Genomic DNA, 12,358 nt, shown 5'->3' on the forward strand with positions numbered 1-12,358 from the left:
TTATTATGGTATAGTATTTAAATATATGCCTGAGAAACTCATAATATTGGCCCTTTAAAATATAAACTTTAACATTTAGTCACAATGTTTACATGTAACTTTTGACATTTAGATTTAGGATTTAACTTTTAGTAAACAAAATGTAAAAACAGTGAGCTACAAAACAATAAAATGTTAGTGGATATTTGTAAAGTTGTATTTTACACTCAAAGTGAGCTAAATAATGAAAATGTGATATTGTGAAGAGATATTTTTAACATTTTATTTTACACTTGGCACCCCATACTCTGCGACCCAACATTTTATATGAAAAATAAACGAAAGTGGTGGATGGATGACAAAATCTCATGTGTGAAAACACTATTTCACACTTATGCTGTGGTTTTTTTTTTTGTAGATACAATAGAAATGGACAAAACCTGTTTTTTTAGTAGGACAATGGCAGCAAAATAGTTAAAACATGTAGCTATTTAAATTATATAAACTATAAAAGGAAAGAAAAAATAATAAAAACAGCACAGTTTGACAACTTACTTCCGTTTCCGGTCACGTGAGCTCGTTGCTTTGGCAACATTTTAGTAACAAAAAGGGCAAAAAGATGGAGAACAGATCGGTCGGGCGTTTCTACAACACTCTTACAAAGTTTAAAGTTTACGAGGATTATCTGGACTCTAAAGTCACCCCGCTGGATTTATTTTATTTACAGGTGAGTTCATTAATTTAAATTTATTTTAGTTAAACGTCGTTATTGTTTTTTTTTTTTTTTTGTTGTTGTTAGTAGGCCTAATATTAGTAAAAATGACTGAATCAACTTTTTTCTAACCTTTCAAATCCACCAATATGTCTTTTTTAACTTCATGCACCAAACTAACAACAAAACATCACTTTTACCACAGTTTGGAAACACCAAATGCCTGTATTTCTGTCAGCTGAAGAAATGATTTTAGACTCCTAAAACACGTTGTAGCTTTTCAAAACTCGTTTTTTACCAAGCTAGTTGTATGCCGAATTGAACATCATATCCATAACTTTGTAAAATTAACTTAATTCTCTATTTATGAGTCATTTCTTTAAAAAAAAGTAAGTCGAGAAATATTATTTCGCTACATTTTGAACGGAGTTCTGCGCATGGTGAGTCCTTTAGTGAAAGAAACTTTCAGGACATGTTTTTTTTGGACTTTATTTTCTTTAAATTAAAAAAATAAACGTTAATATTTATATTGTATTAATATTGTTGGTTTTAATTTAATGAAAGTAAAAATAAAAGTCAATCGGTCTGAGTAGCACAGCGGGAAACACTTGTTGTTGGTGTAGTACCTATCTTTGTCCGATAGATGGCAGTCACACACAGGTTTAAACTTTACCTGCACTTTATGAACATTTAGTCTTATTGTTTCTGCAGAACACGTTTTATTGTAATTATAGGACACATTATCAACCTGTCTAAGCTAATTTATTCTTTATGTTTTATTTTTTCTTCATAAAATACTGTTCTAGATTCAAATGTTTAACAAAATATCTCATCTCACGAGTTAAATTTTATTAAAACCTGCAGAAAGTTATTATTAACATATTATATTTTGAAGCAAACTTAATTTAAGATGGCCGGCACAGCCAAGTGAGCTTAAAAATCACAAAGTGGTTATAACAAAGTCAATTTTACAAATATTGAGATAAGATTTGTTTTGTTTTTTTTCTTCTTTTTTCGATGATTACAAAAAAAAAGAGATTAAATTTGTTGTGATATTAGTGATAGTGGATATTTTGGACATAAAATAATGAAAATAAAGTTATCAAACTACAGAGAAGGAGGGTGCTGGGTCAGCAGGAGTCTGGAGTCCTGCTTCGGTCCAGCAGACGGCGCAGTCGCTAACGTTAAAGGGAAACGGCAGCAGCTGTTTGTTTGAACACCTGTGTCCACAGAGAGAAAAGAGCAGCTCATACCTGACCTGATAATCTGCTGCAGTCAATCTCGATCAGCCTCGGCCCCCTCTTGGTGTCGTGACACGACGGGGTCACCGCAGGTCGTCCAGCCTGTGCCTTTTAACTAAATCAGCTCATTCGACGTTTATTTTCACATTTCAGAAACTTTGTCGTTTTTTTTTCATACGTCCACTCTTAAAAAATGAAGACAATGACTTTCAGGGCAGTTTTAGGGCCGGCACACGCCTGCGACTCATTTCTGGTGAGCCACATCAAAGCTGAAGGAAAATGTAAAGTTTTCCTGTCGGGGTGCGGACGCAGGCCCAGCTGCTGGGACTTCGGCTGAGTGGACATGTGGCAGCTGCTTTGATCTAACAAGCCACTGGATCTGACAGCGAGATTAGCTTTTTTACTTGATGTCTTTATGTCTTGGCTCGAGTGACGGTGGGCCTGCAGACAGAGATTAGACAAAAAGAGCTCTGCAAACACACTGAACCCTTCAAAATAAAAGCTCGTGTTGAATGAGTGGTCGTGTTTCTTGTAGTGTGGGCGCGGTGGTCTAAAATCTCTAATTCGTGTTCCTGATTTTTCGTGTTTCAAAGACATTAAATTCACGGCCTCCTCTGACCCGTCACCTTGTCTCCCTCAGAGCCGGGAGTTGGCCCGTAAGCTGGTGGAGCACGGCCACAAGGGACCGGTTCTGAGCCGCCAGGACTTCCAGGAGAGGAAGGCAGCTGCACAGGCCAAACCGAGCGGCGTTTTCTACAGCTGCAGCCGAGCAGTGTGAGTTACCCTCCTCAGCTTCTCAGCATCGCCTGTCATGATCTGCAGAGGAGGGGGGGAGGGGGGACTCAAAACAGCCAACAGCTAAAGGCTAAAAGATCCAGAGCATGATGCTGAGTTTGGTTCAGAGTTAGGGCTAATGTAAAGCCAAAAGTAGCAACAAGCTAACTAAAAAATAACAAGAAAAGCTAACAAAAAACTTAAAGCAGCATAATGTTAGCTGAAAACGAAACATAGTTAAAGGCTAACTGTAAGCCTTTAATTGGTTAGTGACAGCTGAAGTAGTAAAACACCAAATAAAGGTAAGCAAAAAGCTTACTAAAAATAWCAAGAAAGGAAAACTTAAAGTAGTGAAATTTTAGCTGAAAACTAAACATTGTAAAAGGTTAGCTGTAAGCATCAAAAGGACAGCTGTAAGCTAAAGTAGTAAAACATTTAAAACCTATGATTAGCAAAAAGCTAGTAAAGGTAAGAGAAAAGGTAAACAAAACAAATTTAATGTAGCAAAATGTTAGCTAAAATGTTAGCTAAAAACTAAACGTGCTAGCTGTAAGCATTAAATGGCTAGCCACAAGCTAAAGTAGTAAAACACTAACTCTGATACAAAAGCTTGTAAAAAGCAACAAGGAAGACTAACAAAAGCTAAAAGTAACAAAATGTTAGCTAAAACTAAACACAGCAAATCAAATGGCTAGCTAAAACCTAAAGTAGTAAACACTAACTAAAATCTACAATTAGCAAAAGGCTAGCTAAAAGCAACAGAACATGTAAACAAAATATGTAAGCTAAAAGATAAACGTAGCAAAAGGGTAGCTGTAATCATCAAAAGGCTAGCTAACGGCTAGCCTTCCAGCTACCTAAAGTAGGTAGCTAAAGCAGTAAAGCGCTAACTAAAAGCTACACTTAGCAAAAAGCCAGCTAAATGTAACAAAAGCTAAACAAAAAACTTAAAGTAGCAAAATGTTAGCTAAAACTATACACAGCAAAAGGGTAGCTGTAAGCATGAAATGGCTAAAGGCTAAAGTAGTAAAATACTAATTAAGACTTCAAGTTAGCAAGAAGCTAGTCAACAAGGCTAACAAAAAACTGACAGTAACTAAATAGAAGTATCAAAAGACTATCTAGAAACTAAATGTTGCAAACACTAGCTAAAATCTAAAAGGCTCGCTAAAAACTAAAATGATCAAAAGATAGAAAAAGGTAGCTAAATGCTAATAGTAGCAGAACAGTAGCTAAAAGTTTCAATCTGCTAGCTAAAGTAGCAATCTCAACAGTTTATTGAAGAAATGCATATCGCCTGCTGCCAAAAATTTTAAAGAGATCTCCTGATTAAATAACCTTTGCGTTTTTAAATAAACTGTTTGTCTGTTAGCAAAATATCTCATGAACTACTGCACAGATTTGAATGAAACTCTTGAAAATAATCTTTGTTCATGAATGAACAGATGCTGAGCTCAGATTTGATGTGGTAGTAACTGAGCATCGTTCCAAACAGACCGCTGTGAGTCGGCTGATTCACAGGAAGGAGTTTCAGTTTAAGACTATTTTTTTTCCTGAATAAGCAATCTGCTGCGAAACATGAAATAATTATTTTTGGCTGCAGTTTTTTAAGCTCAGCTCACATCATGTGATTATTTTCTTTATTTTTCTTCATAATTTTATTCTCTGTAAAAAACGGGATTAATGGAGGCACTTCATCATCTCCACTCAAGCACTAATAAGACCTGGTGTGTGACGGTCGCCATCAACAGGCCGAAACACAAACCGAACGGTTCTCTGAGGGAACCGATCGCTCACATGTTCTCAGTTTCAATGAAGCCGTGCGTTTGTGAGTTCTTCTTTGGTGACGAGCCAGAACAGAGGATTCGGACCCCGCAGCCCCCCTCGCACAGGGCTCCGTCGGATCCAAACATTTACCTGCGAGGTGTCGAATTTGATCGAACCCTCAGATGTTTATCCAAACGTGCGGATGTGTCACGGCTGGCCCCTCCCCTCCGAATGCCCGTGAACATCAGTGACACAGGTGAAACGGGAGCCTCCACACCTGCACTCACAGTCATATTAGAGCACAAAGCCTTTTATCTTGTCCCAACAGGATCCGGGGAAATGTTCTGCAGGAACATGGGGAACGTCAGAACAACAAAGAGCTCCAGCAACGCAGCTTGTTCATAAAACCTGCGGTCATGTTTTAGGACCGTTTAGTAGAAAGACAACACAGCTGAAAAAAGTAGTTCCAGATCCATTAATGTACATAAATATGTAAAGAAAAACCAACTTTTAGAAAGTTTTTTCTCACTTTTATTCACTGTTCAATCATTCTTTCATTAGTTTAGCAGAATAATTTTATTAACCAACATGTTTTAAACACTATTATGTTCTAAAAAAACAACTTTTCAACAAACTGTTGACGATAAAAACAGAACAAACTAAATAAAAATGTCTCTTAAATAACACTCCAATAAATTATTAAAATGTTAGCTAAAAACTAAACATAATAAAAGGCCGTAAGCAGCAAAAGACTAGCTAAAAGCTAAAGTAGTAAAACACAAACTAAAAACTAAAATGATCAAAAAGCTAGCTAAAAGTAACAGAAAAGGTACATAAATAACCTTGAATGTTAGCTAAAAACTAACCATAGCAAATGACTAGTGTAAACATCAAAAGACTAGCTAAAAGCTAAAATAGTAAAACTCAAACTAAAAAATTAAAATGATCAAAAACCTACCTAAAGGTAAACAGGACAGACTAACAAAAATCTAAAAGTGGCTAAATGTTAGCTTAAAACTAAACTAGCTGTAAACATCAAAAGATTAGCTAAAAGCTAAAGAAGTAAAACACTAGGTTAAAAACTAAAAATGATCAAAAATCTACCTAAAGTTAACAGGAAAGACTAACAAAAAGCTAAAAGTAGCTAAAGATCACAGCTAACATCAAAAGACTAGCTATAAGCTAAAGTAGTAAAACACTAACTAAAAACTAAAATGATCAAAAAGCTAACTAAAAGTAACAGAAAAGGTGCATAAATAACCCTGAATGTTAGCTAAAAACTAACCATAGCAAATGACTAGTGTAAACATCAAAAGACTAGCTAAAAGCTAAAGAAGTAAAACACAAACTTAAATTAAAATGATCAAAAACCTACCTAAAGTTAACAGGAAAGACTAAAAAAAAGCTAAAAGTAGCTAAATGTTAGCTAAAAACTAAACTAGCTGTAAGCAGCAAAAGACTAGCTAAAAGCTAAAGAAGTAAAACACTAACTAAAAATTAAAATGACCAAAAAGCTAGCTAAAAGAAACAAAAAAGGTACATAAATAACCTTAAATGTTAGCTAAAAACTAAACATAGCAAATGACTAGTGTAAACATCAAAAGACTAGCAACAGGCTAAAGTTGTAAAACACTAACTAAAAGCTACAATTATCAAAAAGCTAACTGCACAGATGTACAATAATTGAAAAACTGATCGGATTTTATGAAAAGGATTTAAAACATTCATTAGACATTTATTTATAGATATTTTCTTATCTTCTCTCCAGCTTTCTGAGGCCCCTTAGTGACCCTCGGTGGCCCCCCAGGAGGCCGCAGCCCCTACGTTGAAAACCACTGTTGTAGCTGTTAAACAGTTCTGAGTTTTCAAGATTTATTTATTTATTTATTTATTTATTTATTTATTTGTTTGTTTGTTTGTTTGTTTGTTTGTTTGTTTATTTGTTTATTCCAGATCAGGGTAGAAATTGTTCAGAAGCATGGATGTAATTTTTCCAGCTGCTCAGACAAGAGGCACTAATGCACCTCCATACCATCAGAGAGGCAGGCTTTTGACCTGATAACCTGATTTTCAATCAGATTTTCAGATTTGGGTCCGTCTTTGCTTCAGTCCGTTTTAAATGTTCAGAGCTGGTGTTCACATCTGACGTCTTCTTTGTCTGATAGAGCTTTAAGCAGCATTATTGGACTGTGTTCGCAGACAGTCATGTGTGAGTCCATGAAGTCCACCTGGTTCTGAACCAGACCTGAAGTTAACGACGATCCAATCCTGACTTTCAGGCTTTGAGCTCAGATTTCTTCAGATTATAATAATCTGATGATGAGATTAAGAGCTGGAGATGATGCAACAACAAAAGTCTCCACAGTTTTCCTGTGCGGAGGACAAACATGAAAGGATGTCCTCTGAAGTGTTACGCTGTCGTTTCAGGTTTTAGATGCAGTTTAAAAAGTTCTTCTGTTCAAACTTTAAACTTTAAAATAAACGTTGGACAGAAGCAAACATCTGTTAACAGTTTGCTCTGCAGGCAGAGGAACCCCTCGTGTGTTTTTACACGATTATTCTTTTTTCCTTCCTGTCGTCGTGGTGATTAACAGCTGTGTTTTGGTGTTGAAAGAAAAAAACACTTTGAATTCGATGAGTTCCTGTTGGAGGTAAGTGATAGCTCGTAGCAAACCGGTGACAGATTTTCTAATTAATTTAACTCAAATAATCACGTCTGACGCACCTTTTTTTCAAAGTTTTTTTTTATTATTTTTAACAAAACACAAACAAAAAAACAAACCAAGAAAAACACACACCCCTGAGAACCCTCCCATCCCTCCCCACCTATACCGGATCTGCTAACAAAACATAAATACATCTTGTATTCATGTATCAGACAAAACAAACACAGGTTTGTGTACAAAGAACCAATATTTAAACCTTTACACAAAGTTATCTGTTGAAGTTTTCTCCACGTAGGATATAAATGGCTGCCAGATGTCAAAGAATTAGTTGACAGATCTTTAACAGTATATCTAATCTTCTCTGAATGAATGTAAGACATAACTTCTCTTAACCAATGACCATATACTGGAGGATGTGGATCCTTCCATCGAAGAAGAATAAGTCTTKTAGCCAGTAGAGAGCAGAAAGCTAACACCGTCCTCTGATGTTCACTGAGGGAAGCCTCTGCTGGAGCCACCCCAAAGAGAGATGAATGGTGATGGACGAACAGTTCGTCCAAATAGTCCTGAAAACGTGTCAAAGATGCCTTGCCAGTATCCATGTAACTTTGGACAGGACCAGAATGTGTGTAAAAGTGTGGCAGGATATTGTTTACAACGATCACATGTTGGATCCAAGTCCTTTTTGAATTTGTACAATCTGTCCTTAGACCAGTGTAGACGATGTACTACCTTGAATTGAATTATAACATGTTTCACACATATTGAGGACGAATATATATTTTGAATAATTTTTGCCAAACTGTGTCTGATATGGATTCCTCCAAGTCCATCTCCCACTTGCCCTTCAAAGAATCTAAATTGGAGTCAGAAAATGAGCTGAGCAGAGAATAAACTCTGCTCATAGAGCGTTTTGTTACAGACTTACACATCAGAATCTCATCTATAAGAGAAGTTGGGGGGGCGTAGAGGAAAACATCCAGTTTGACATTACAAAATGTCTCAGTTGTAAATACCTGAAGAACTGTGACTTATGGATGTCAAATTTCTGTGTTAGCTGTTCAAATGAGGCGAACTTATTGTCTATATAAAGATCATTTAGAGAAGGTATTCCCTTTAAACTCCAAGTATTGAAAACAGAGTCCATTAGTGAAGGAGCAAACATGGTTATTTGATACTGGAGCAGACAATAATAATTCTGTACTTTTAAACAACCTCCTGCACTGATTCCAGATTTTTCTTGTGTGAGTTACAACCGGATTAGAAGTATAAGTTGAGATGGGTTGATTAAACGGTAACCAGGAACAAAGTAAAGCAGAGAGAGAGCTCGCCGTAACTGATTTCCTCTCTAGATTTACCCAAGTAGGAACAGGRTTGTCGTCTCTCAACCAGTACAGTAAGGCTCTAATGTTGGCCGCCCASTARTAATATAAAAAGTYGGGGAGTGACAAGCCACCAAGACCATGGGGTGACTGTAACATCTTACTGCCTATCCGTGGATGTTTGTTATTCCAAATAAAGGATGACAATTCACTATTTAAATTAGTAAAGAAAGTCCTGGTGAGGAACACTGGCAYGCTCTGAAATAGATAAAGTAATTTGGGCAATATTGTCATTTTGATCACGTTGATTCTACCCCCAGGGATAGAGGCAGGGATGCCCATGTAGCGATGTCCTTCTTAAGGTTCACGTCTAACGCACTTTAACACAAGTTTTATGTTTGACAGTTATTATTCTTCAGGTTCTTTACAGATGGGTCGAACACTGAAATGTCATTTTGAATCTCCTGATCAGAGTTCATCAAACTTTCTCATTATTCAGATCGATTTCTCTTCCACACAGTTTTCTGCACGCACCTCGTTACGCAATTTTTGTGCTTTTTCAGCAATTTCTACATCAAAACATTCAGCGCCTTCAGGACATTCCTGATATGACTTTTAGTATTTCAGAAATGTATTCTTTTTGAGATATTTAGCTTTTTATGCCTTCAGCACCCTCAAAATCCTTAAAAATATTTATAAATCTTTACTGAACATCTTTTGTTCTGGTTCTGATTTTTTACCTGCTTTCTGCTAATTTAAGTTTCTTTCAGCTACTGTTCTTACTCACTTTACCCCCCCGTTATTTTAACTATCTTTCTGATATTTTCAGATATTCTTCTGCTAACTTACACCATTATGTGGTTCTTTTACCGGCTTCCTGCTCATTTCAGCTGTTTTTCCCCATGTTAGTTATTATTTATTTATTTTTAGCTAGTTTTAGCTTTTTTAGCTAAATTCACCATATTGAGGACAGTTCATTTTCTTACTGCTTAATTCAGCAAATAGTTGCTATTTTTTTCTTCATTTCAGCTTTTCAGCATCTATTCTGCTAACGTTAGCTTTTTTCTGCAGTTGTAATTTTTCTGCAGTTGTAATTACTTTTTATTATTTTCAGCTGATTTTAGCTTTTTCAGCTAAATTTGTAATTTTTTACTGCTTAATTCAGCAGCTGCTCTTCCTTTTTAGCAGCTTTTTGGCATGTTTTCTGCTAATTTCAGCTGTTTTTCCCATGTTAGTTATTTTTTATTGATTTGTTTTGCAAATTTTAGCTTTTTTAGCTAAATTTACCATATTGAGGATATTTCAGCTTCGTACCACTTAATTCAGCAAATAGTTGCTTTTTTTTCTTCATTTCAGCTTTTCCGCATCTATTCTGCTAATTTCAGCTATTTTTTGCAAATTTAGTAACTTTTGATCTATTTTCAGCTGATTTTAGCTTTTTCAAGTAAATTTGTATTTTTGTGGAAATTTCAGCTTCGTACTGCTTAATTCAGCAAACATTTGCTCGTTTTTCTTTTATAGCAGCTTTTCAGCATCTTTTCTGCTAACGTTTCTGCAGTTGTTATTACTTTTTATTATTTTCAGCCAATTTTAGCTTTTTCAGCTAAATTAGTAAATTTTTGTACTGCTTAATTCAGCAGCTGCTCTTCCTTTTTTAGCAGCATTTTAGCATGTTTTCTGCTAATTTTAGCCTTTTTCATTTATTTTACAACAAATCACAGTTCTTTTCTGCAGAGATCTCTTGGCATTAATCATTCTGCTGCATTTTTAGTGAGACTGTTTGTATCGTTTACGTCAGTGGTTCCCAAACTTTTTATCTTCTGACCCACAAAATATCCATGGCAAAAACTTGTGACCCCAAATATTACTGGTCTGAGTACACAAACTTTGTTAACAACCCTAAAAACACAGACTTTTAGACAGTCTAAACAGCTTGTAACAAATTTAAATACTTCTTTATTCGTTTTTCTGTGTTTTGTAATACTTATAGGGAAAATATTACATCAGTAATTATTTTATTACCCTTTAAATTGATTTCTGGAGATTATCCAAGGTGCTTCATGACCCATAACTGGGTCCAAAGCCCAACTTTGGGAACCAAAGTGCAGTGGTTCCCAAACTTTTCAGCTTTTGACCCACAGAATAACAGCAGCAGAGACCTGAGCCCCCAACTGTTTCTGGATGATAAACATTTGTACCAGATCAACTAAACATGGGCATAACAATATTTTTTATACTACATTTATCTGTTTTAAATACACTAACCAACTAAGACAAAAATGTAACTAATTCCAAAAACCTTTTCAGGACCCCACCTTGATGTTTCGGGACCCCAGCTTTGGGAAACACTGGTTTACGTGATTTATTGGCTCGCTCTCAGTTTTTATGCTGGCATGTTGAACATTTGAACACGTTGAGCTAAAAAACGTTGATAATTTTGTTAAATTTTTCTAAACATTGAGGTGAAATTTGACGCGGCAGTAGCTGAGAGTCGTTCTGGACTCGGGGTCATCGAGGCAAAGCCCACCTGCAGAACAATCAGGACAAAGTTCTGACAGATGCGTGAGGCTACAGAATGAAGCTGCTCTTTGTCTTGAAAGGCCATCAACCCTGTCCTGTTCGGAATAAAAGGAGCTGTATTTGTTTGTAACCCTGTTCAGCTGGTTGTAATCTTTGTTTCTGAGGACTTCTGCAGACCGTTGCACCTGCACACATGTCCTCTCTCTGCACTGGGAGCCATACTGTTTTGGGAATGCCGTTGGCTCCTCTGTGGGCCCTGAGCTGTGCCTCCCAAGGCCCATCTTTTTTCACAGCTCTGTCACAGTTCTGTGTGTCTCCCCCCCAGCCCCCCTTCTTTCTCTTCTTTTCAGCCTCCCTGTGCTCTCAGGGACCTTTAGTGCCTGCAGGTGTATAAATAGAGCTGTTTTCAATCAAGGGCTAACCTCTCCTATAGCATGCATCTGATCAATGAAAGGCCCTGCACCTGTGGTAATAAAATACCAGGGGAGTGCAGATAGCTGACTGAATGCTAATCAGATGTTGCCCCCTCGTTGCCCTGTCTCATTTTTAAGAACAACACGCTCCTTCTGACAGCTTGGCTGCGAAAGAGAGGAAGAGGGGGGAGGAAGGGGGGTTAGCACATCACAAAAAAGACCCAACAAAAGACCTGGTGCGCTCATCAGACATACGTGAAATTTTATACGCGATTGAAAAGCAAAACGCTGCATGAATGGGATGTTTAGTCATGAGTGTGGTTGTTTGGGCAGGGATCAGTCAGAATTACGGGATTGTTTTTAGAAGTGCTTCTGGTTTCAGGTTGAGCTTCAATCCGTGAAAGAAAATATGAAAAAAATTAGTGTTTGTTCGATTTATTCTTGTCTGAACTCATCACAGTAATCATCTGGATCTGGAGTAGTTTGCTGTAACTTCCAGCAGAGACACAATTTAGACTAGACGTGGGTTTTTACGATGTAAAAACAATTGTGCATTGCCTTGTAGCATGTCATTGCCTGCAGCAATGGACTTGCAGAATGAACTGACCGAGTTCAAATGTGTTTTCTAATCAAGTACCAGCTTGTGGCTGTCAGCAGGTGTTTGTAATTGTGTGAAAATATGAAGTTTGAATAATCTTTTTGTTAAAGTTACTGTAGCTGGGATTTGAACCCTGATCTCCCACATGAAAGGCCATGGCATTAACCACAAGACCATTGGTGCTAGGAGGAAATACAATCCCAGTGTTTTTTTCTATGTGTGTAGAAAGAGGCAACATTGCCAATGACGATCGTTGACAAAGAACTGCATAATATTACAACAGTTGAGCAATATTATATAAGATGTTTATGCTTATAAGACAATAATATAGTAATACATCAAATTACATATATATCAATATTGTAA

The 12,358-nt window shown here is 36.6% G+C and overlaps 1 protein-coding gene across 2 annotated transcripts in view; it reads left to right on the forward strand.

The window, feature by feature from the left end:
* Positions 1–613: 613 nt before the first annotated feature.
* Positions 614–12,358, forward strand: part of cfap299 (cilia and flagella associated protein 299) — a gene marked incomplete at its 5' end in the record, with an annotated part of 147,174 nt that continues 135,429 nt past the window's right edge. For both annotated transcript variants that reach the window (XM_014019672.1, XM_014019673.1), the window contains 2 exon segments: positions 614–706; positions 2,573–2,706. In XM_014019672.1, the coding sequence (XP_013875126.1) occupies positions 614–706; positions 2,573–2,706 (227 nt within the window).

This window comes from Austrofundulus limnaeus, unplaced genomic scaffold, assembly GCF_001266775.1.
Source record: "Austrofundulus limnaeus strain Quisiro unplaced genomic scaffold, Austrofundulus_limnaeus-1.0 Scaffold226, whole genome shotgun sequence".
NCBI lineage: Eukaryota > Metazoa > Chordata > Actinopteri > Cyprinodontiformes > Rivulidae > Austrofundulus > Austrofundulus limnaeus.